Source organism: Carcharodon carcharias, chromosome 15 (genome assembly GCF_017639515.1).
Source record: "Carcharodon carcharias isolate sCarCar2 chromosome 15, sCarCar2.pri, whole genome shotgun sequence".
Lineage (NCBI taxonomy): Eukaryota > Metazoa > Chordata > Chondrichthyes > Lamniformes > Lamnidae > Carcharodon > Carcharodon carcharias.
In genome coordinates this window covers 127,015,880-127,041,835 of record NC_054481.1, presented here as the reverse complement: position 1 = coordinate 127,041,835, position 25,956 = coordinate 127,015,880, and the positions used below count along the sequence as shown (strand labels likewise).

Sequence of the window (25,956 nt, the reverse complement as noted above, 5' to 3'; positions counted from 1 at the left end):
CATTTTAAATACTTGAACTTACAGCTCCATAATTAATTCGAGAAAAGGTTTCCAATGCAAATTCTACGCAAACTCAACAATACAGGACCAAATTGGTCGAAAACAGGGCTGGGTTGGTTAGCGTCGCATGGCACTGCTAGATTAATATTCATCACTTTACCGCAGGAATCTTTGCTCAATTTGAATGTGTCAAATTTATACCATTTAAACAATAACAGAAATATTGAACAGACATCTACAAGCTGCATAATATGATGCGGAAATTCTAGGGCAAGTAACATTCATCAAAATTTGGACAGCTTTGGAGGGAGAAGGCCAGGAGGGACTGGTTGAGCTGAATGTCCTGGTTTCAATCTGTAGCTCCCATGTCTTTCTTTGTATAATCCATAAAAGATACGGATTTCCTTTGTCAATCAATCAAGTTTCCTGGGACAGCGCAATGTCTGCTGAAACTAAATCTTGATTTTATTTCACCATAAAAGGTTTATTTCCTTCAAATGAATGAAGGGTTGATACTGGAAAATCCCAATTATAAAAAATGACAGGCATTAACTCTGGGATGGATTCCAACACCTTTATCCTGCTGAGTGGAGTACATACCTTGTTTGCAGCTCTAGATAAGGTGCATTTGCAAGGTCAATGGGATAATCTTATATACTTAATTACATCTAAGTGGGGCTACTCCACGGTTTCAGTTCATGGTGCCAGTCAAACACTAGCTTTGCTGCATCATAAGCGTATCTTGCTTGCAATTAGATGTGATGTTTGAGCTGTGCTAAATGTTTCAAGGCTTTGAGCATGTTAACACATCCCCGTATCAGCCCCTCTTTTGGGACCGCCTGTGTAATTAGGTCAAAAGATCCAGAGTTTACAGCAAAAGGAGGAACTTGTAATTAATATGAAACATCTTTCACATGCTTGGGACATTCTAAACTGCTTTACAACCAATGGGTTACTGGTAAAGGACTATGTGGACAAATTCAGCAGTCCACAAAGAGCAGGATAATGACCAGCAGCGTGAATACAGTAGACAATTGGGCTATACTTGTCGTGAGCCACATTACAAGTCTCCCTGGGCCGCAGCGCTGTCAACAAAATTACTTGAGCATCTGGGATAATAATAAAATCTGATCCAGTTCTGGACTACACATAAAAATAAGCAATCGGGTTACTGATTAGACATTTCACCAAATATAATTTTCCCCTGGTCATTATCATGGTGTGCTATGCTTAGAATCTAATTACACTGGATAATCAAACTCACCCCTATCCATTTAGACAGCTCCAGAGGCAATGGTCAGTCTGGGTTCCTTACCTTTTTAATTGGAAGTGGTGGTGGTTTGGAGTGAGAACGGCTCTTTGTAATTTGGCCCATGCTATTGGACTGCTCCTCTTGGCAGGTCTTGATTGTGGAATTATGGACCATTGTCAAATGTGGAGTTAGGTTACCGGACATACAATTACCGATATACTGGAGAAAGAAAAATATAGAGCACATTGGTGCTGGTAACTTGTTAAAGTACATCACAGTTAAACATTTTGAAGCAGATTGTCCTTGGAATCATTTCATGAATAAACATAAAGTCACAAATCAAAACAGTGAATAAGCAATCATCTTAAGAGTTGATGTTGTTGGCTTTTATAGCAAACAGTAGGTCTTGGGTTGGGAATCCTGTGGTGAGTAACTCACCTCCTGCCTCCCCAAAGCCTGTCCACCATCTACAAGGCACAAGTCAGGAGTGTGAAGGAATATTCTCCAGTTGCCTGGATGAGTACAGCTCCAACAACACTCGAGAAGCTCGACACCATCTAGGACAAAGCAAACCACTTCATGGCACCCCAACCACAAACATTCACTCCGTCCACCACCAGCGCACAGTGGCAGCAGTGTGTACCATCTACAAGATGCACTGCAGCAACTTACCAAGGCTCCTTAGGCAGCACCTTTTAAACCCATGACCTCTACCATCTAGAAGGACAAGGGCAGCAGATGCATGGGAACACCACCACCTGGGAGTTCCCCTCCAAGCCTACCCCTCCACACCATCCTGACTTGGAAATATATCACTGTGTCAAAATCTTGGAACTCTCTTCCTAACAGCACTGTAGGTGTACCTACACCACATGGACTGCAGTGGTTCAAAAAGACAGCTCACCACCACCTTCTCAAGGGCAATTAGGGATGGGCAATAATGCTGGATGCCCAGGTTCCATGAACTAAATAAAACAATAAGGTAAAAGAAATTAAAAACTATTCTTCAGAACAGTTTAGCCCGACAGCAGAAGGTCTCCCCTCTCAGCATAATTTTGGTTTACACATTCAAATACTCAAAAATTTAAAATTCCATTTGGTATATCTGGGGGAGGTACTCTGTTGGCACGTTAAGCAGTTGGAGGGTATAACATATTCATTTTATTTCAATATTTGCTAAAACAATGGCAAATATCCTCAAATTACAGCTCTCCATTCCTTCCACTGCCCTCCTGTCACAAAAGGTTTGCAACCTTTATCTTCTGTCTGCCTCCAGACAGGCGGGTTGTGTGATCTGGATCATAGAGACCCTCACAACTGTCACTGATGCTGTTTCACGATCACTCAGGCATGTCTTAGGCCACTATCCCGAGTTGAATGGCACAAGGCGACATTACAAATTAATAGCACCGATTGAAACGGACGAACTGAAGCAAGTTTGTTTCCCTGAAAATCCAACTCATGATCCTCTGGTTGGGATTCAACTGTTCGAGCTATTTGGCTGCATAATTCATAAACGAGTGCACACTAACTATAGATATCTTATACGCTATTCCAATCCTACTGTTAAGCTTTAAGACCCAAAATATAGTTTCTTTTTACAAACTGCGCAAAAGCAGCTCTAATATTTAAGGACATGTGATCTTAAGAAGTAGAAGCAGGGGTAGGTCATTCAGCCCATCAAGCCTACTCTGCATTTCAATAATTTGATTGTGGACTTAACTCCACTTTCTTGTCTGCCTCCCCCTAACCCTCAACTCCTCTGTCAACCAAAAATCTCTCAAACTCAGCCTTGAATTTTTTCCAGAGGTCTGGCCTCCACTGCTCCCTGGGGAAGAGAATTCCATAGACTAACGACCCTTTGAGAGAAGCAATCTCCACGTCATCTCCACCTTAAATGGGAGGCCCCTTATTCTGAAACTGTGCCCCCTCAGTCTAGGCTCCCCCAGAAGAGGAAACAACCTCTCAGTGTCTACCCTGTCAAACCCCCTCAGAATCTTACTTGTTTCAATAAGATCGCCTTTTTTTTTTGCAACTTTAGTAGTCAAATGATAGGAGCTGCTCTTCATGAAGTGTCGAGACTGGAGCACCATAAAGCCAACTACTTCCTCTGATAGCGTCGGGCATTCAGCCTCACTGAGGACTGAACAAATGCCCAGGACTCACTGACAGAAACACTGGCACTGGGAGCGCCAGATCAAAACAAAATAAAATGGACGGTACGCAAGATCCAAATGGGGAGAAAAAGGCAGAGCAGTTCACCTTAAACCGACCAAGTGGGTAGTTTCCATAGATATATTCTTCTGTCCCATTCACTTGAAGGGTGTAATCTTCTGGGTCTTCAACTATCTTATGTCGGAAAACAGTAGCTTTTTTCTTCACTGCCAATTTCATTAGAAGTGCAGGAGGTGCTTGGGAGGAAATTTGGAAGCTGAAACTTTCCTGGGGTTAAAAAAAAACCCAATAAGCATCAGTTAATAAGCATCAGTTAGCTGAAGCAGACAAAGCAGTTTTCAAACGTTCTTTATCCAGAGAATGGTGAGAATGTGGAACTCGTTACCAGAGAAACTGGTTGAAGTGAATATGCTAGATATATTTAAGGGGAAGCTGGAAAATCACAAGCTGGAGAAGGCAAGAGGGTTACACTGCTATAATTAGATAAGGAAAGATGGGGTGAGGGTTAAGTGGAGTGTTAATGCTGGCATGGACTGGTTGGGCAGAATGGCCTGTTCTGAGCTGTGCATTTATTTTTATTCATTCACGGGATGTGGACATCCCACATCCTCCGCTGTCAGCTGGGCCAGAATTTAATTTGCATCCTTAATCACCCTCGAGAAGCTGGTGAGCTGCCATCTTGAACAGCTGCAGTCCATGTGGTGTAGGTACACCCGCAGTGCTGTTAGGGAGGGAGTTCCTGGATTTTGACCCAGCGACAGTGAAGGAACAGCGATATATTTCCAAGTCAGGATGGTGAGTGGTTTGGAGGGGAACTTCCAGGTGGTGGTGTTCCCTTGCGCCTGCTTCCCTTGTCCGTCTAGGTGGTAGAGGTTGTGGGTTTGGAAGGTGTTGTTGAAGGAGCCTTGGGTGAGCTACTGCAGTGCATCCTGTAGATGGTACACACACTGCTGTCACTGTGTGCTGGCATTAGAGGGAGTGAATATTAAAGGTCGCGAATGGGATGCCAATCAAGTGGGCCTCGTCCTGGATGGTGTTGAGCTTCTTCAGTGTTGTTGGAGCTGCACTCATCCAGGCAAGCGGGGAGTATTCCATCACACTCCTGATTTGTGCCTTGTGGATGGGGGTCAGGCTTTGGGGGAGTCAGTGGGTGAGTTACTCACTAGGGAATACCTACCTATTGAAAGTATTCACAGTGATGCTCTGAACTCCAGGTCTGTACAGTGTAAAACCAGGTCTCAATGAAGTCAGGGAGAGAGGGGTCAGGACAGAGTCTCCCACTGTTTGCATCTGTAACTCATGATTTTGGTTCTGTTGCCGGTGCATTCTTGGAGGAACAGTGCACACAGTTCAAGCTGGGCTATGTTTCACATACTGCACTACACCCCAGGCTAGATTTAACTCTGTGTTTATCCATTACAGGGGCAGAGGAAATTACACACTAAAGCAAGTGATGAGACCTTAATTTAGATCTTTCAAAAACGTCACTGTGTAAAGAAGCCATATTATATAACGTCCCTCCCTTCAGCTGTGACAAGTCTGGTTCACCCCCACCCCCGCACATCCCCTCCCTCCCACCTCTTTTGCACAGCTGGTGCTCACTGAAGTAAAGACTGAGTAAAAAGCAAGAGAAAAAAATTTCCCTTTGATAGGTGAGAGTGTTCATTTTGATTGTGGTGTGGAACTGCAGTGATTAAAGCCTCAGTATTTTTTTCTTTGTTAACTGCCGTTATCCCCAACACAGTATTCCCACAGTTGGACAGGAGGGTGATTTTTTTTTTAATGGGTCAACTTTCTCCCTATCTTCTGCTTCCACTAAACTGTTGACTCTGCCTGGAATGGCTCCAGAGGCTCCGAACACCTTCCGGTATCTCTCCCAAGTGACCATTGTGCATGGGGTCAAGTCAGGGCTTTCAGTGTGAAGCTGTGTTCAAAGGGAGGTCCAGATTCCGGAACAGGGCTGCAACATGATAGCCCTGATTCTGCCATTTTTTTCTAACCTATCGGCGTTCAAATTCAGCTCCCTGTCGTGAGAAGCAATTAATTGTTTCATTGACCCCCCACCCCCCCAACTGATCTCAAGGAACAAGCACCAAATGCTTATTCAACCATAAAGGACCCAGAGCCAGGCCAGTTCTGTTGCTAAGTTTACATCCCAGATGCACACTTTTACTGCGGAACTCACTGGGTAACCATCGGGAATTATAGCAACATTGAAGTTTGATGCACTGATGGATGCCAATCAGCCCATCATGTTTCCAATTGGCGTCTTACCATATTAAGGAGAGAAAGGAGGAACTTGCATTTACATAGCACCCCTCATACCCTCAGAATGTCCCAAAGTGTTTTCCAGCCAGTAAAGCCGTTTTGAAAGGCAGTTAGTGTAGTAAAGTAGGGAACGTGGCAACCAATGTGCGCCAAGGCAAGGCAGCACAAACACAATATTACAACGTCCAGATAGTTTGTTTCAGTGATGCTGCTCGAGGGATAAATATTGGGTCAGGACACTGGGGATAATTGCACTGCTTCACTTCAAACCTGGCAGATCTTCCTATGGAATCTTTCACCTCCACTCGAGAGAGCAGCCAGGGCCTCTGCTTAATGTCTCATCTAAAAAAATGGCATCTCCAACAGTGCAGCACTCCCTCAGTTCTACACTGGAGGGAGTATCAGCCTAGAGTTTATAATCGTGAGCAGGATCTGCCGGTCAGCAAGTGGAGGGGTGGGGGGGGGGTGGCGGGGCCCTCTCACTGACACCTAAAATGTCAGGGGATGGCGTCGGGTGGAACTCCCGACTTCACCCTGCGTCCTTTCCATTTTCAGGGTAGCCGGGTCAGCTGTGCACCCGCCGACCTGTCAACGACCTATTGAGGCCATTGAAAAACTAATTAAAATCATTAATGGACCTGCCCGTCCAACCTTAAGGCTGGCGGACAGGCCGGGAGCCTTGGGGGGCTTCGGAAAAAGCCTGAAAACTTCATCCACGGGCAGGGTGAGGTTTCATGAGGGCATTTAAATTTTTAATAAAGGTTTCAGTTAAAGTGATGGACGTGTCAGGGAAATTTTTCTATCATTTTTATTGCTAATTTTAATTTGGAGCCAATCTCCCTGAGGCTGCACTTAGCCTCAGGGAGATCTGTGCGCTCTTCCGCGAGCATGTGTGAAAGACCGCACTCCCGGCTGAGGGAATCCCCTCCCCCCCACCCACACAGAGAGCGCATAGTGCTTCCTCGCGGACATCACGCTGTGTGGGCCTTAATTGGCCCACCCCACATAAAATGGCAGCACCGATTGGAGGCATGCCCACCCATGCCCACGCTCACTCCCGCAAATCCCCCCCCCAACGGGGGGGATAATTTTTCCCCATGTTTCTGGAACTGGACTTGAACTGAGAACTTTGTGCACCACCAGCATTAATCTCATTACCTTAACCTTTCCTCACAGCCCTCTAACGTCCTTCATTCCAAATGCTTATCCCTTCACCCTCAAATAGACCAATGGTCCTTGTCTTGACTATTTCTTTGGCGACATATTCTGTACTTCTGTAATCCTTTGCGTCGTTTCTCCTTTTATAATAGTCTTAACTGACTCCCTAATTAGATGAAGTGGTCTTTCCCTATTCATCCTAGAGTTCTGGCTAGTTTTTCAACCCCTCAGGGTTCTTAGGTCAAGTGGAAGTCCCCTCTGGCTCCCCCCCCACTGGCAGAGTTCAGCCAGCTAAAACGCGACAGGAAACCAAACCTAAAATTGCATCTGGTCTGTTCAGTTACATTCCGCTTTTGCCAATCGTATCATTACGAAATTCTAGAAAGTAGGTTTTGATGCAACATTGAATGGTGGGTCATTATTCAGCATAGAACAATGATTTGAAGGGTTTTACACACACACCAACCATTGTACAGGACACTCAGGTGACTGTTCCACACCCATAAGGATTCAACATCATGCAGTTTCTAGGCCAGTTAAATCTTCCAGTTACTATCGAGACATTATATGTTGGCAATGCTTTTATCAGATGCATTGACAATTGAATCTGAAACTGATGGCTGTGCTGAGGAAGGTTACTTTTCAAACCTCAGCCAACGTATCGATATTTGGGATAAAAAAACCGGGAAATGCTGGAAATACCCAGCAGGTCTGGCAACAGCTGTAGAGAGAGAAACAACAGTTAACATTTCAGGTTGTGACCTTTCTGAGGACCTGTTTCTCTATTTCTTTCACTACTAGATGTTACCTGACCTGCCAAGTATTTCCAGCGTTTCTGTTCTTACCTCACATTTCCAGCGTCTACAGTATTTTGCTTTTGGATGTATGTTTTGCTTTGGATAAAATGGCTTCCTTGATGTAAGAATCATTTAGTTAGCCCACAGCTGCTGTCAGTGTTGCTTTCTTCCTAAAGTCTTGTTATAGCTGCTGTATATACTTCAAACAGCCACTAATCACTTGTCTGGGGCAGAATTTATTGAGGCACGGGGGGGGGGGGATTTCATTGAGGCACGGTGGGGGGGGTGGATTTTCACAATTCTTAAAGATTGGGATTTGACCTTTTGCAGTCGTTTCAATGTAGACTAGGAGAACAAGTAAGGAAGCATTGCGTACTCACTTCAGTGTACTGGAATTTCACATTTATGACAATATTTCGGTTGCTCTGCTTCCTGGTAATGCTGTTATCTGATACTTCTGGAATTGGCTCCAGATCCCTGGGAAAGCTGTATTCCATCCATTGTGACCATGACAGGTGTTGCCTCTCTTCGGCTTTCTCCTCACAAAACTGGCGCATACTCGCACGGAACTCATTCACCTCAGAATCATGCACACTGTCAAACTCGTGAAGGCCTAAAACAAAGAGCACATTGTTCCTCTCAAATCATTTTCTTTCATGCTACACAAAACCGAAAGGTGTTGCTGATCTATCGTTCGAAGGTGTGATGGAGCGCCTTTTATTTGTGCGTGTGTGTATATATATTATATACACACACCCACCTCTAATTTACATTCTTTTTCCTTTGAACTACATTCTCACCTTGAAAATAACTTAATAAAAGACGGAATAAACAAAATTCAAGGAGGTCTCTCCCACCATTTGCCCTTCCCTCTTGTCCCAGTTAATACAGGATTTCTCAAGAGTAGGAAAACACCATGAAGTGGTGAATGGCAAAAGCACATATGAAATGGAGCCACCTTAACCCTGCAATCTGGGTGAGGCAAAAAAATTCTACAGATAACTCTCCCACCACTTCTTTCCAAATTTTTTTTGCTATCCCACGAATAGCTTAACAGATAGTTGACGGAAGATGCGAAGGGGAGGTGTATTGTTTATGGGGTTCCGTCACACAGCTGAGCAGCTCTCAGCACTTATCATGTTTAAGATCCTCTTAATAGTTGCTGCAGTGTGTAGTGTGGAACAACAGGGGAGTTCACACCAGCTCTCATTAAACTTTCCATGAACTCAGTTCACGGCAGCAAATTGTAACAGGCTACAGTAGTGTCAATGGACTAAGTAATCCAAAGGCCTAAACAAATAATCCAAAGAATTGGAGTTCAAACCCCATCGTGGTAGGTGCGACGATTTGAGTCGTTTAAAGATATTGGGAACTATATAAAAAAATAGGCTGTAAAAGTCCAAATGGGTCATAATGTCCTTTTGAGAAGGAAACATGCCACCCTTGTCTGTTTTAACACATTTGATCCTTAACAAAAACCGAATTACCAGACCTGCTGAGTTTTTCCAGGTAATTCTGTTTTTGTTTTGGATTTCCAGCATCCGCAGTTTTTTTGTTTTTATTTTTGTTTTTATCATTTGATCCTTAGCTGCTCTTCTGAAGTGGTCTATCAACACACTTAGGTGTATCAATTCTTGGTTCAAGCAGGAGGCTCAACACCATCCACTCAGGGCAACAAAGAGTGGACAATAAATGCCAGCTTTGCTCATGATGCCCACATCCCATCAGAGCTACGGTGGTGCAGTGGTAGTGTCGCTAGACTAGTGATCCAGAGGCCCAGGCTTATTCTTTGGGGACACGGGTTCAAATCCCACCCACAGCAGCTGGTGCAATTTAAATTCAATTTATAAACCTGGAATTGAAAGCTAGTCTCAGCAAATGGTGATTCATCGATTGTCGTAAAAACCCATCTGGCTCACCAATGCCCCTTCAGGGAGGGAAATCTGCTGTCCTTACCCGGTCTGGCCTACACGTGACCCCAGACCCACAGCAATGTGGCTGACTCTTAACTGCCCCTCTGAAATAGCCACTCAGTTCAAGGGAAATTAGGGACGGGCAACAAATGCTGGCCTTGCCATTGATACCTGCGCCCCATGAAAGAATAAAGAAAAGAATTGATGAGAATAAATTTAAGAAGACAGATTCATTAACCGTCATTTCTCTAGCGCTCTACCACTGTTTAAGAAAGATTTCCCTGTTGAAACCTTCTCAACATTGGAATAATGGGAAATAAAATCAGGAAAATGCTGCAAGCATCCAATGGAGTTAAAGTTTCCACCTTGGGCACAATCAGTGGTTTCAGTGAAAATTATGCCCAAAATTGCACCTGTCTTGCAAAGTGTTTTTTCTTCCCCTCCCCCACAAGTTTCTGCTCAAACTCATTTGCATATCACCACCATGAACCAGCACAGTGCTTTAAAACCTAGCTTTTTAAAAAAACATGTTGTTCTAAAATATATTCCTTGATAAATCTAAGAGCGCTAACATTGTACAGTTTGATTAATACATCTGCAAAGGGGTTTGTCACAAAAAAAAAGCATGTTAATATCACAATGTCAACCTATGTGTAGCCCAATTTTAAGTTACTGAAAATGACTTCTAAAAATAAATACTAAAAGCTATTTTCTAGTTAAATTACAGCATGGTCATGTGTTCCTCAGCAAATTTTAAAAATCATCAAAAAAACAGTTGTAAGGTGCTAGTTGTAGTTTGGTGGGTCTTATTAAGTTATTCATAGTCTTGGGTAGTTCAACAGTTATGTGTTCATTAGTTACTAAAAACTATATGCATAGGTACAGTAAAGGATCTAAGCTAGGAGCTGTCTCCGTGCTTGCTTCTACACATGGCTCTGTCCAACATTACACTGACCCCCAGGTGCAGGTCACATGTTCTCTTACATCACTGTGTGGCGAGAATACATTCAGTCCCACATTAACCCTTTGTGCGCCAGACCATTACGCGACAAAACCTTTCAAGATGTGTCTGTTAGTGTCCTTGCACCCGGGTTAATTTTTGGAAGCCTGCAAATGAGCACAATTAGCGAAAACTCCATTTGGTGATTAATTCACCCCGGGCGTGTTGTCAGTTTTGTGGGTGGGGCCGGACTTGAGCGGGACGGATTTAAAAGCTGGGCAAAAGATTGTGGAATCTCGAGTTGCTCTGAAGCCAATTTGTGCTTAAAATACTCTGAGCACCTGCGCAAGTTAAAAAGTAAACAAAAAAATATTGCACTTATATAGCACCTTTCACAACCACTGGACGTCTCAAAGCGCTTTACAGCCAATGGAGTACTTTTTGAAGTGTACTCACTGTTGTAATGTAGAAAACGTAGCAGCCAATTTGCACACAGCAAGCTCCCACAAACAGCAATGTGATAACGACCACACAATCCGTTTCTTGCGAGTTTGGTTCAGGGATAAATATTGGCCAGGCCACTGAAAACTATTCCACTGCTCTTTTTCGATTGAACGCTGTGGGGTCTTGTAACGGCACCTGAGAGGGTTGACGGGGCCTCGATCTGTCTGAAAGGAGGCATCTAAACAATATGGCCTTTGCAACAGGGAGCTGAACTAACAACCCCCTTTCCCAGAAAAGCTGAATCACAGCCACAATTCCTCCAGTACAACAGATTACATTAGCAATGGCCCGGGGCCATCTGATTAAAGGTTTGCACCCACAGGGAAAAAAAATCGTAAATCTATTCACCACCTATTGACAAACTTGTGAATACTTAATATTTTCCGAACACGGTTCTCCCTGATTATTGAGAATGTGGGAAGGAGAGGGGCACGTGCAGATCGATTCTTCAATTCTCCATTTGGATTACAGGTTGCAGTTGACCAAGCGTCGTTTTAAACCGAGTGCAGGCTCCCAGAAACGGCCGATTATCAGTAGAATCAGGCATCTTGTGAAAATAGGTTTTTCACGGTAAACCCAAGTGAAGTAAAGTCATTTAGCAGGAAAACTGTTGTTAGGGATGTAGCAGGATTGGGTGTAATATCTTTTCTCCTTGGGGTCCACGCAATGCTGCATTTATTGCCCATCCTTAATTGGACTGAGAAGGCACAGTTGGACCTGTATTCCTGAACCACGCTTCCATGACGGGAATGACACTTTCATCATGATAATGAGTTGCATCATTGCGCTTCATGTTTAAGGAACGAAATGTCAGCCACACATGAAGACGCTGCCCCTTTTCAGGTAAAGTTCTGCTAAGCTTTTGCCTGCCATAGGGGTAAAGGAATGTCCAGGAGGAGAAAAGACAACTTTCCCCCCCCACCCAGTCTATATACTTAACAGATCATAAAACCATAAGAAATAGGGTCAGGATTAGCCTGCTCTGCCATTCAATAAGATCATGACTGATCTAATTGTGGTCTTAACTCCAATTTCCTGTCTGTCCCCCATAACCTCTGGTTCCCTTGTCAATCAAAAATCTGTCTAATTTATATTGAATATATTCGATGACCCAGCCTGCACTGCTCAATGTGGAAGAGGATTCCAAAGGTTAACGAACCTCCGAGAAAAAAAATTCCTCCTCGTCTCCGTCTTAAACGGACACAAAACCCACAGGAATGTTTATTGGTAACATGTCAACTGGAATTTTCAGCCAATTAAGACTTGAGGAATTCTCCACATGGCTGAGAAAAGCACATTGTGTAAGGAGCATAATACCGTTGTGACTTGCCTGTTGTGGGAAAGGGAGGTGTTCCAGAATGAAGCAGCTTTCTGGAACTTGTTGATATTGAGAGATGCGGAAAGCCCAAAAAAAAATCCAGTGAAGTTCTTAATACATTAAAAGAAATTTGACAAAAGTAGTCAGAGATGATTTTGAAACTGTGTCCCCTAGTTCTAGATTCCCCCACAAGGGGAAACACCCTCCCAGCATTCACCCTGTCGAGCCCCCTCTGAATCTCATACGTTTCAATAAGATCACCTCTCCTTCTTCCAAACTCCAATGGGGAGAGGCCCAACCTGTTCATTCTTCCCTCATATGACAACCCTTTCATCCCAGGAACACCTATGTCAACAATAACCCGATACTGGTCACACTCGTTAAATATTCAGGGGCTCTTAAAGTGCTGCTCAGGATGTAGAGACACATAAACAACACTTGATGTAATATGTGTATGGCTGTCCACATTCACAAATGGCTCAAGATTTGGGGGAAGGCAAAGCTTGGTGCACAAATGGCCAGTCTCCCCAATGATGCACTGTGGTTGAATGATGCCACCAGGAAGATACGGGCAGCTTCAACAGGTATGATCAGCTTGAGATGGGATGACTTGCCTTGGATTTTGGGTAGTGTTGGGTATTGTTATAAGTGATAACATAGCCAATATGGACCACATTCACGGTTCGATTTATGATGTTGCACCTAACTTCTCTGTGAATATTATTTCATAAACGGATCTTAAGGTGGCTTTCCTCAAAAGTTTCTCTGGAAATTTTAATTCTTGGACCACAGAGTTGAAGGTTGACACACGTCGGTCGTTGGAAAATCACAGAAATTTGCTGCAGGTCAAACTCAGCCAAAGTTTTTGTGTTTTGAAGGAAGAGTTGAAGTGAAGCACACTCCAGCACAATACAAGGCTATTTAACTGAACAATTCTGCAAAATGGTTTGCAAGGCAATAAGGAATTCTGTCTCTTGCCAACCTAGTGAGTTCTAACAACATCAGCTGGGCTGTAATCACTGCTGCAGAGTGACTCCTTCAGCAGGAACTTCCTAGGTTGTCTAGTGAGTAAGGACACTCTGGTACTGAGCTGGACAAACCAGAAGATCTCAGCATTCAATCTGAGTTATTTCCTGAACTAATTTCAGTTGGAACACTAGAGTTACCATCAGCATGTCCAGGCTAGAGATGGGGAACTTTATCTTGTTTGATATTCCCTACTGGCAAGTGATTAGACGACGGGTGAATAATATGATCAAGTCCCTTGCAGTACACACCACGCACCGATAGTCTACTGATGATTACGGTTATACAGGCGAGTGTGAGGGGTACCCACTTTGGTGATGTACAACTGGTAGTTGCAGTAGGCTCTGACTGTGGAAGTGAAGCCCATCAAAAACTAACACCATCAGGAGAAAAGATTGGGAATGACTGAAAGCTCTAAATGGTCTTTTTTTTTGTGTAGAATAGGATTAGCGAGAAAGCTCCACATTTGTTGACATTTTTAAGTAGAGTCGCTGCAGATTTCCTGAAGCCTTGTGGCTAGCGCTGAATCACAAACATTGAGTGAATCAAAAGCATTTTCCCCTTTGTGGGTCTTACCTTTTCCAATCAGAAGGCTTATCTGCGAATTAATGAGCTTTTCTGCTCGGTCTCCTTCTCTTGCGACAAGTTTCAAGATAGGAAGGAACGGCCGCACATCACAGAGACGCCTGTGTTCATCTTCCAACTCCTCCTGTTCAGCTGTGTGGTTGATGCAGGTGAAGACATAGGCATCTGGTTCATTTAAAGTGTGGAAAAGGGGTTGATGTTGGGCTTGCTGCCAAAGCAACTGTAAAAGGAGGAGATGACACCCGTTATTTCAGTGAAGATCTTTTAAGGGAAAACAAGGTTACGTTAGCTCACTCTTCCTGAAAACTCCCACCTCTGTACAATTAAAATTTGGGCCGGGAGGATAAAGCTTCCGTCTTTACCCAACACTGCCACGATCCAAATTTCACTCCTGATTTCTTTTTTAATTCCTTCTTGGGATGTGGGTGTCGCTGGCTCAGTCAACATCTATTGCCCATCCCGAATTGCCCTTGCACAGAGTCAACCACGTTGCTGTGGGTCTGGAGTCACATGTAAGTCAGATCAGGTAAGAACAGCAGATTTCCTTCTCTAAAGGACATTAGTGAACCAGATGGGTTTTTACAACAATCGACAATGGTTTCATGGTTATCATTAGATTTTCATTGAACTCAAATTCCACCATCTGCTGTGGTGGGATTCGAACCTGAGTCCCCAGAGCATTACCCTGGGTCTCTGGGTTACTAGTCCAGTGACACTACCTCTTAAAGAGCATGGACATGCAGTTTGCACTCACATGTTGCAGCTGCTTACTCACTGTCTTTATTTCTTAATCTCCATCAATTTATTCAGTGTCTGTTTGTGAGTCAACTTATTAACAAGGTAAAAATCAGGCAGTCAGAGGGCCAGTAAGCAGTGGATAAAGATTTAAGATGATTGGCAAAAAGAACCAGGGACAATGAGGAGAATCGTTTTATTTAAACACAGTGAGGTTTTCTGATCTGGAATGTACTAACACTAAGAGTGATGGAAGCGGACTCAGTGGTAACTTTCAAATGGGAATTGGATATATACTTGAAAGGGAAACAGTGTGTGGGGGATAGAGCACAGTGAGATGAATGGGATAGCTCTTTGGAAGAACAGGCACAAGCACGATGGGCCACCTTCTGTGCTGTCGGATTTCTATGATTTTCCTGGTTCCTTTCCAAGCTATGGATGGAGTGCTGGGGGATAGGTTGGGCCTGCTAAGGAGGTCACTCCACAGGACCCACTGGATCGCACCTCACTCCTGTCGTTGATGCCCCCAATCCCCACAGAACGCTGAGTGACAGCAGTGGCAATGCCCCATAGAGGTCATACTATCTCGAACTTCAGCAAGCTACACCGGAGAGCACCGCTCCCAATTGGAGAGCGGGGCTGAGCACTTTGTGTGTCATCCACTGGATTTGTGTGGCTTTATTCCGTGAAGAATATTTCAAAAATGCACAATTTTCAACAAAGTTTGAGAGAAGTAAAAGGAAAACGTCTTTTCACTTCCTGAAGGTAAACCACAACTGATGTCAGTGCACTCAACCAGGGACAGCTTTCTCCAACGTTAATTAATATATTTAGGTTTACAAACAAGAATTAATAGCAAAAGAAAGTGCATAAACGTTAAAGTCACAATCTGGTTACAATAGTCTGAAGCTTCGATAAAAGCGTGAAAGGATAGCAGTTTCTTCCTAGGGTCATGGAGTCTCTTTTTTAACCTCTTTCAGAACCATTTGCTTAAGTAAATTAATGCATTCTCTTTCTGAAAGGACAGCACAATGTTCTGTTGCATTTACAGACACAGTGTGCGCAATCCTTGCTCAAAACGTTGGACAGGAACTTCCGTCCAAGTCATTTACTGTCAGTAATGAAGCAACATCTGTGAAATATTGAGATTACTGGCAAGAAGTTATTAAGCAAAGATGCCCCATTCTGCAAAACTGCAGCCAAACAGCTTCCCATTGTAGAATCTTACAGCACAAGTGGAGGCCATTCGGCCTGTGGTGCCTGTGCTTGCTCTTTGAAAGAGTTATCCAATTAGTCTCTTTCCCCATTTCCCTTTAAATTGCAGAGGCAAACATCGCTTCAGAAAACCATGGGCTACAATGACTTCAGTAAAAGGTATTCCTTGCACGGATATCCGAACCGTCCCATTCCCCTGCTCTTTCCCTCTAGCCCGACAATTTCCTTTCTTTCCAACTATTTATCCAATTCTTTACTGAAACACTGGCATTGAATCTGCTTCCACTGCCCATCATGACAACTTACTTTGTAGAAGGAATCAGCTCAGCTGCATCAGCTAGTAGAGTCTAGGCCAAGGCTCAGTTATTATTAGAACAGGAAAGTCTTAAGTGCTTAATAATTTGACATTATCTACTGAGTCACAGTAACTTTTACTGACAGCATTTTCAGTATGAGGACTTTTAATATTACATGCTGAGCACTCATGACATAGCTCATAGCAAATCAGGTGGTTCTACAAGAACTGTAGAAGTCTTTCCTGTACTGTACATCTGAGGTTAAGGTGCTTATTCACTTCATCTTTTTAAGGTCACAGCTTCAGGTCAGTAGCACATAATAGGTCAACGATGGGTTAGGCAAACTTTGAGGTTTAAAAAGACTATTGATAGAGACTAACAGGTCTATCCCTTGTTTACTTATTTAGGCTTTCTGTCCCAGTTGATTTGGTGAATTATACAAAATGCAATACTTGCATCACCAAGGTTCACAGGCAGTTCAACACAGAGTAATGTGAAGCACTAAGATTTGGGGAAAGGAAGCGAGAAAGGAGATAGATCCTAAAAGATAGAATTCTCGACAAGCATAGAGGAACAAAAAAGTCTATTGATGCTGATAAATCGATTACATAAAGGTGGTAATGCTGGTTCAAAAAGAGGCTAAAATAATAATGGGATTTTGGAAGTTTTTTTTTAAAAAGACACACTGAATACAGAAGCAAAGAAAAAATGTTGAATTTGTATAACATACTGGTTAGCTCATAGTCTTGTGGGCAGTTTTGGGCACCCTATCACAGGGAGGTTCTTGGAGTCAGAGAAGAGATTACAGGCAAGATCCTCTAAAACACTGTGATTAAGACATGAAAAATATTTTAAAAAACACTTGAAATATTGGTGGTTTTCCAATGAACATTAAAGGATGGAATTTAATAGAGAGGCTATTGAAAATTCAGAAGATAGACAGGGAAAAATTCTTTTGAAAGGCTAACAAACTAGTAACAAAGGGGACATAAACTCACGATCAACACTGGAATGATGAAGGGAAAAAGAAAGGTGTTAACACCTCAGGGATTATTAGTGCATCGGCTGCCTGCCCAAAAATGACAACAATAATGTACTTTAAAAGGGAATTTGAAGACCACAAGAAAGAGTTGCGTTAGTGAGAAAGCAACTGAGTTTTCTTTTTGAAACACAAATGCCTAACTCTTGGGTATTTTAAGACACCACGTTCTCATGACAAACAACATTTTATTAATTTACCTTCTTGATGTATTTGATTGTAGAACTGCGTGGCACAAAGAAGTTCAAGTAAATCCCCGTGGGTAACAGGAATTCAACCTCCACATCTGGATTCTCATCCTCAGTCCAGAAGTCCTGATGGTAATGTATTCCTGGAGGCATTATGGCCAATTTTCAGCTGCAATTTCCCCTGCAACACAAAGATTAAATGGAGTTTGAAAATATAGGCAGAACGTTGCTCCTCTGTAGTGAGCTCTCAGTGTCAGCTTGAAAAATGATTCAAGCTGCATCAGCTGAGGACACATCCAATAAGTTTATGGATTTCAGATCCAGATTTGGGATATTATTTGGACCCAGAAACCAAAAAGAGAGGGAGAAGCAAGGCTAAATTTCCCAGGAACATTACAGAAAAATCACGTTCTCAGTCTTGGATGAGTTGTCAGAGGGATGAGAAAATCTGCAGTGTGCCTGGTGGTCAGGAAGAAGGAGGGGGAGCAAGTGAAGGTTAGTATAAAAGCAGCTTGTGACTTCTAATTGACAGCCTGTTCAACATAAGGTTGATGCAGATGTGCAAACAGCACTCACATCACTGTTCATGCTTCACCAATTAGAATTTCTGTTCTTTTTATGTCCCTCTTTAAAGCACACATCATGACTTGGTCTCCTTTAAATCTCAATGGAGAAGACTTTCAGTGATCAAGTTTACCAGGCAGACTATACATAATACATATATATTTATTTCCCCTGAAAGGGAAAGTAAGCACATTCTTTAATTAAGAGTAAAGATGCAAAACAGTTTTGCTCTCAGGATTATGTGGCACGATTGTATTTTTCCCCAACTGAATGATTTACAGAAGGGCGACTAGTTGCGATTTGACATTCAGGAATGAAAACAAAACATTTTATATAGGTAGGTTCTCTCCAAGAACCTCACGCCCGCACCCGCTCCCCCAACACTTCTCCACAGCCCAGGTGTAGAAATGAGAAACCTGGGGTGAACCAGGAGGGAAGAGAAATCGGACAGACATCAAGATGTGGCAAAGTTACATTTTTCTGCCTCTGTAACTCAACCACTTTGTCCATTTAACAGCTGATTCACAGATTCCAACATTTGAACAAACGAACTGAATCCTAGAATCAGGCAGCAAGGCAGAGAAGTAGGCCATTCACCCAACTCATCTGTATCAGCTCTTTGAAAGAGTTTTCCAATCAGTCCCTCACCGCTGCTCTTTCCTCACCATGCTACAATCTTCTCCCCCCATTTGCAGTAAAAATCCAATTCTTTTTTAAGTAACCGGCGAATCCTCTTCCAGCACCCTTTAAGGCAGTACATTCCAGATCACAACAACTCATCTTGCCAGATACCTTAAATCTTCGTTTACCATGTACCAGTTCCTCATTACTAGCGATGCACTACTCTGATCCAACAGAAGCCATCATCAAAGCCTCAATAAATAGCAGAATAACACGCTGTGCGTAGTGTGGAAGTTTACTCTGCAGCACTTGAACACAACAACCACAAACAAGTCACTTGCAGGAATACAACATATACACACACAAAAAGAAGCATGAGAGCACAAGGTCAGCAGAGACACTGAATTGCACGTACACACTAGTACATTGCCCACCGTGTCAATACCAGGCTATGGATGTCAGGATGCACTCTTGCCCCCACCCCACCCCAAAAAACTCCACCTATTGAAAACTTTAAGCTGGAGATTGACAGATATTTTGTTAGGTTAAGGGTATCAAGGGACATGGAACCAAGGTGAGCAGATGGAGTTAAGAGACTGATCAGCCATGACCTAATGAATGGTAGATCAGGATCGAGGGGCTGAATTTTCTTCTGTGTATTTTCCTTTAAAAGGCAGGGGAGGTACTGGGGACACACGGGGCTGCAATGGGAATGGATAGAATCATTGAACTTTACAGGATACGAGGTAGCTATTTGGTCCATCACACCTTTGCTGGCTCCTTGATAGAGCTGTCCAATTTAGTCCTACATCCTAGCTCATTCCCCAAAAGCCTTGCCAATTAGTCCTCTTCAAGTACATGTCCAATTGCCTTTTAACAGTTCCTAGACAATCTGATTCCACTACCCCGCCAATTCCAGATTATAACAAAACCCTTTGTGTGAACTTAGCCCTCATTTCCCCTCAACATCTTTTGTTAATTCTTTTAAATCAGGTAGCCCAATCACTCAATCTATCAGAGCTTCTCAGAATTTTCTAGGTCCATGCACCACTTAACTGGGAATGGATCAGCGTTGGAGCAGGAAGTCGGGGGAGGAGTGCAAGATAGGAGGCTGAGGTAGAGCAGTCAGAGGGAGGAGTGAAAGAGTGAATTGAGGCAGAGGTAGGGTGCGCGTGGGCCTGAGGGAGGTGCAGAACCGGGCACAGGTTGCTTCAGTTTTGTAGAGGATTGTGCAGGCTTGAGTGGCCAGAAACGGCCATGCTGTAAAAGGAAATTGCAGGTTTGTCTGTGTGTGATTTCATTCATCTTATTCCTAAGAGCAGATGATGATTTCTTCACTTATGAATGACTTGCAAGTTGTTATGATCTGGAACACGCTGCCCGAACAGGTGCTGGAAGCAGATTCAACGGCAACTTTCAAAAGGGAAGCTTGAGTGTCACAGCTCGCTGAACCTTAGAGTTTGTTTTGTTGAAACATAATTGAACAGAAGTAGCTTTCGGAGGGGAAAGAAAGCAGAAAATAGCCAATTAGGAAGGAGAAACACACAAAAATCAATGAGGGAGAAGACAGCTCAAGAAACAAAGAAGAAAACGGAGATGTTCATGACAGATGCAAAACTGTGCATGATGAACAATAACGAAATCAAATAGTTGTTTGGTATAACAGAACTTGAGTGTTGCCCAAAAAAAAGAGAAATGTCGAAGCTTTTCATCTTGCACTCATCAGGACACTTCGCAAGAATATCAATATAAGGGGAAAACATCAATTTATATCATGTGTGAAAAGACTGCTGATTGATTGGCAAGTGGAGTCTGACTGGTAGAAGCGTTGCCATGGAGAATGCACCAGTGATGGTGACCGACAGTTAACTGCCAAGCTGCCTGGTTCAAATTTCAAAAAAATTCTTGGCAGTTAACTGTCAGCCACCATCACTGGTGCATTCTCCATGTCAATGCCTCTACCAATCAGAGTCCACTTGCCAACCAATGAAGCACTCTCTTCACATACAGTATAAATTGTTGTTTTCCCCTTATATTAGTATTCTGATGAGTGCAAGACAAAAAGCTTCGACATGTCTCTTTTTTCAGCAGTACTCAAATAATGAAATCAAATATATACATTACAGCTTTCACACTTAGGCTAGCAATACATTGGATGTTGGCCCTGTTTCTTCCTTGAAGTGCAAATCAAGCTATTTAAAGACTGTGACCAGCAGTTAATGAGGAAATGAGCCACACCCAATTTATGTTAGCATGTTTTCTGAATGATTCTCAGTTCCTTTGGCTTATTAGTTACACCGGTGAATGTCTTGTGATGTTACCATGAGTGAGGTTCGGGTGATAGGGATCATCAAGGTTGGGATCTGCAGCAAGCAAGTATCAGAGGAAGGTCTCAGTTGAGTCAAACTGAGAAGGGGGCAATCATACCCATGATTGCCAGGAAGCTGCTGCTAATAGAGGCATCAGGCCAAGTGTGGGCTCATTCAGGGCTGAGGAGCACTAAGCTAGGAAAGCAAATGGAATGCTCATAGCCAGAGAGGGTGCAACAGAATGAACTGATTCACTGGATTTGATTGTTCCAGGATGACCATATGACTAATACCATGTGATTAGCATGGGCCTATCAGAAAAAATGCTGGACCCCGGAAATTACACAACTGTGGAAACACAACACTTAAGATATATATATCAAAATACACCAAGTCCCGTTCATCCATTACCCCTGTGCTCACTGACCTACATTGGCTCCCATTCAAGCAACATCTTCATTTTAACATTCTCATTCGGGCCCCTTCCTATCTCAGTAACTCCTTTCAGTCCCACAACCTTTCAAGATATCTGCCCGCCTCTAATTCTGGCCTCTTGAGCATCCCTAATTTTAGCTGCTTCACCACTGGTGGCTATGCCTTCAACTGCCAAGGCCCAAGCTCTGGAATTCCCTCCCTAAACCTCTCTGCCTCTCTACCCCTTCAAGATACTTCTCAAAACCTACCTGTCTGACCAAGCTTTTGGTCATGTGATCTAATATCTCCTTATGAATTCTGGTGTCATATTTTGTTTTATAATGCTGCTAAGCATCTTGGGATGTTTTAATCAGGTTAAAGGTATTAAATAAATATAAGTTGTTGCTATTCAGGGAATGGGATTCTCAAACCAGCTAGGTTTTGAAGCATTTATTCACTCACTTTTATGAACCCAGAATTCTAAGGTAATCTTCCAAATGAAATCTCTTGACTGGGTAAGACTTTGAAGATTAAAACTGTTGAATCTGAAGAGCACACAGCTGACAAACACCGTATCTTTCCTCCAGAGGCGTACATTGTGGGGTCTCAGATGTCATTAACCTGTCTCTGCGTGGGCTGAGTGTACCGTTTTCACCTCAGTGTCAATAAATTACTATAGGCTGGGCTGTTAGTTTGATTGTCATATTCTTGTTTCCACTGACTCTACCACCTTTTCTGTACAACTTACATGGGATGAAATTAATGTTTCCGCAGCCTCCTTGCAAGGTTTAGAGAGGTAGATAAATGGTAAGACTTAGAGATAGAGGAAAGTCATTGGCAACAGTTGAGTTAGAGGAAGCCGATGAAAACCCTATTTGCCTACGACCATCAAGGACAAGGTCAGGTCATTTATACTGCATGGTGTTCACACCATTTAAACAAGCCCTGCAGTAAAACAGTGGTGTTGGACACTGATTAAAAGGCCTGACTCAGAAGCGATAGTAACACTGAAAGTTGATCCCCTTTAACACACAACATTTCGAGAGGGTGCACAGCAAGATGTTAGGCAGCCCCAGTAAATTACGAGAGAGAACTCATTCTGAAACTTGCTTTAGCTTTCCACTTCTACCTGACATTCTCGCTTGAATTTCCCCTTGGCTGGTTTTACCAAAACTTGCCAAATGGAAAATGCCTTCACAGCCTCAAGAAGCCTGCTCATGGTTAGGCCAATCGAGCACCAGCGTTGACGAGGGCCAACAGCAGTCGGCTCAACAAATCGGGCTGTGGCTGGCTATTTGTTCTGGAAAGGGAAGCCACAGGAATCCAACAGCTGCAGTGTGATTTTGGCAACACCGAATGGCATTGCCTGACCGGTAATCATTCACAAAGCACAAGGTTTGTAACTTTTGTCCGTCCTTCCTCCAGGCACCTTGCTATGTAAAGTGAAACACCCATCATGTGGGGCACAGGCAGGGAAGTGGGGTTGAGGCCACAATCAGATCAGCCCTGATTCTTATTAAATGGCAGAGCAGGCTCTAGGAGCCGAATGGCCTGGTCCTGCTCCTAATTCTTACGAAGCAGCACCCTCTCCAAACCTGGCTGTTTGTGGAAGTTAGGAAGAATGCTGTCCAAACATCTTGCACGTATTGCAAAATTACCGTAGTCTGGGAATGAAGACAACTACAATATATACGATACAAATTAAATTGGATCTTGCTTGCTCTACAATTGGGTTCCTCTGGGTAGGAGGTAAATTTGGTTATCCAAAACTTCACTGCCTGCACCCTGGCACACACAAAATCCCAACACTCCTGTGCTCACTGATCTATATTGATCCAGGTTCAGCAGCGTCTCAACTTTAAAACACCTAACCTTATTTTCAAACATCTCCATAGCCTACCCCTATCTCTCATCCTCCTCCCACCCGACACCGTCCAAGATCACTGTGCCACTTCCATTCCAGCCTCCTGGGCTTCTCCGATTTTAATCGCTCTACCATTGGTAGCTGTGTCTTCAGCTGCCAGGGCTCCAAAGTTCTGGAATTCCCTCTCTAAACCTTTCTGCCCTCCCCTTCTGCTCTCTCCTCTTTTAAGATGCACTTTAAAAGCTACCTTTCTGAACAAACTTTTGGTCATCTGTCCTAATATCCCCTATGCTGCTTGATGTCAAATTTTGTTCAATAACGTCACTGTGAAACATATTGGGCCATTTCACTACATTGAGACGCTACACAAATTCAAGTTGTTCTTGTTGAATTTGGTATTAGCATGCTGCATTTCCAAGTTACATCTCGTAGGAGAATTTGACCCACGACAAATTTTGACAAATAATTAGAAAAATCAATAATTGCAGCAGTGTTTGGATATTCCACCCTATTATCACTTACTCGACTGCAATAACAAATTGGGTAGTATTATTCTATGGTTGGAATGGGGAGGACAGGAGAGGACATAAACAAGTCAATAATCTCCAAGTTAAACAGAATGCCTCCACCAAGCACTTGGCAACACTGAAAGATGCCAAAGGCGCCAATAGTGTTGAAGCAGTTTTTAGTGCGGCCATGAGGGATTGGGCAGCTAGAATCCAGGTTTCTTTCTAAAAGAAAATGAGCAAATATGTGAAAATAAATCTGTTTCTGACTGTACCTGTGTGGAGCTGATACATTTGTATAAGCACACCTCTTTTTTTTTTCATTCCCTGTCCCACACTGCTCACTGTGGTCAAAAGAGCGCAGCGCTCTGTATTATGCTTTGCCATGACTTCAGTTTTGGAAAAGGTAGCACTCTTGTTCAGTCATACAGATATATTAAAGTCAACTGCCACCAGCAAGTCTCAGGGAAGACATAGAAATGTCCAGTGTTAAAAATTTGCAGGGACATGGGCACTGAACAATGGCTCTGCTGCCAGTCAATCAGCAAACTCTTCTCGTGCAGTGTAAATTGTTGCTCTCACCTCCCCCCCCCAATTTATTGTTGGAACATTCTCACAGGCCAACCTGATGAGTACAAAGTGAAAAGATTTGACAGCATGTCTCTTTTTTTTCAGAAATACTCTCAAGTTCTGTATCACCAAATGACGATTTCAAAAGGAAAGATAAAACAGCGTTATGAAGCAAGGCGGAGGCAAACTAGTTCAATTAAAAAAATTCACTCCGCCAGTTTTTAAGCCAATACAATTTTCCCATGTGTGTTAAAGGGCAGCGGTGCATAGTGTTGTAAAAATTCACTGGGTCATAAAATGCACCTTTATAAGCTTTTAAATCATAGCTTTGCTTACAAAAAGTGATCTTCGGTGCAATAAAAAATAACACAATTTTTCATATTGAAAGACCCCACAGCCCATTTTCCTTTTGTTAAATGAGAAACCAATCCACCCATTTTGGAGTCCCACTCCAGAGACTTTGGTGCAAAAATCTCAGCTGGCGCTCCAGTGCAGTACTGGGGGTGTGCTAAACTGAGAGAGGTGCCGTCTTCCAGGTAAAATGTTAAATCGAGGCTCTGTCTGCCCACTTAGATGGGACATAAATGTTGCCTGGCACTATTTTGAAGAAGAGCAGTAGAGTTCTCCTCAGTGTCCTGTCCACCCCTCAATCAACATCACTAAAAAAAAAAATCATTCCCTGGTCATTATCACATTACTGTTGTGGGAGCTTGCTGTGCACAAAATGGCTGCCGTGTTTCCTTCCTTACAATGGTGACCATACTTCAAAAGCATTTCACCGGCTGTAAAGTGCTTTGGGGCATCCCAGGGTCATGAAAGGTGCTATAGAAATGCAAATCTTTTTTTTTTACCCACTCTGCAGTGAGTCCATTTTCTACACATCGGATATGAAGAGGTTCCCCCTTACAGTATAATTAGATAGTGATTTCTTAACTTTGTAATGTCATCTGATTTTCACCTTACCATTCTGCACCAAGAACTTCGCTATTCAATGTTCTGAAAAGAAAGGAGTTGGGTGGGGATGGGGTGAAGGTTGGGGGTTGGTCGCTGAACAGTCAGGGATCATAAGGATTATGTCAGACCAACAGATGTCTTCTGATCTTGTCAGAATTCCACATTTCTGCATTTGCTGATTTACCAACAAGTTATTTGAGTTTTTCAGATTCCTTTGCAAGGCTGGGACCATCTTTTTGGATTGGTGGGTCCAACCCCACCCCCCAGAAACATTTTTAAAGCTCTGCTGTACTTAGTAACAACTGTAGATTTACCAAAACGATAGTTGGACTTTAAGGATTAAGTTAGGAAGGATTACACAAACTAGAGTTGTACTCCCTGCAATTTAGAAGGTTAAAGAGTGATTTGATTGAAGTTTTCAAGGAGTTAAGGTGAACAGATAGGATAGGTGGAAACTATTTTCACCACCTGGGGAGTATGATCTAAAAATTAGCACCAGACTTTTTCAGACATCAGAATGGATGGGAGACACTTGGAATTCTCTACTGCAAGTGGCAACTGATGTTAGATCAATTGTTAATTTAAATCTGAGGTTGATAGATTTTTGTTAACCAAAGGTATGAAGGGATATGGGCCAAAGGTGAGAATATGGAGTTAGGTCACAGATCAACCATGATCTCATCCAGCAGTAAGAACAGACTGGATATTCAAATGGCTTCATCCTTTCCTGCGTTTCTCTGTCCAA

The 25,956-nt window shown here is 43.0% G+C and overlaps 1 protein-coding gene across 7 annotated transcripts in view; it reads right to left on the bottom strand.

The window, feature by feature from the left end:
* pik3cd (phosphatidylinositol-4,5-bisphosphate 3-kinase, catalytic subunit delta) overlaps nt 1-25,956 on the bottom strand; it is a 199,609-nt gene that overhangs the window by 74,890 nt on the left and 98,763 nt on the right. For 6 of the 7 annotated variants that reach the window (XM_041206084.1, XM_041206083.1, XM_041206082.1 and 3 more), the window contains 5 exons: nt 17,422-17,590; nt 13,928-14,156; nt 8,031-8,263; nt 3,515-3,694; nt 1,316-1,471 (listed from right to left, as the gene is read on the bottom strand). In XM_041206084.1, the coding sequence (XP_041062018.1) occupies nt 1,316-1,471; nt 3,515-3,694; nt 8,031-8,263; nt 13,928-14,156; nt 17,422-17,562 (939 nt within the window). In that variant the 5' untranslated portion in view covers nt 17,563-17,590. The remainder of the gene's footprint in view (nt 1-1,315; nt 1,472-3,514; nt 3,695-8,030; nt 8,264-13,927; nt 14,157-17,421; nt 17,591-25,956) is intronic. The other variant, XM_041206088.1, reaches the window with a different exon arrangement.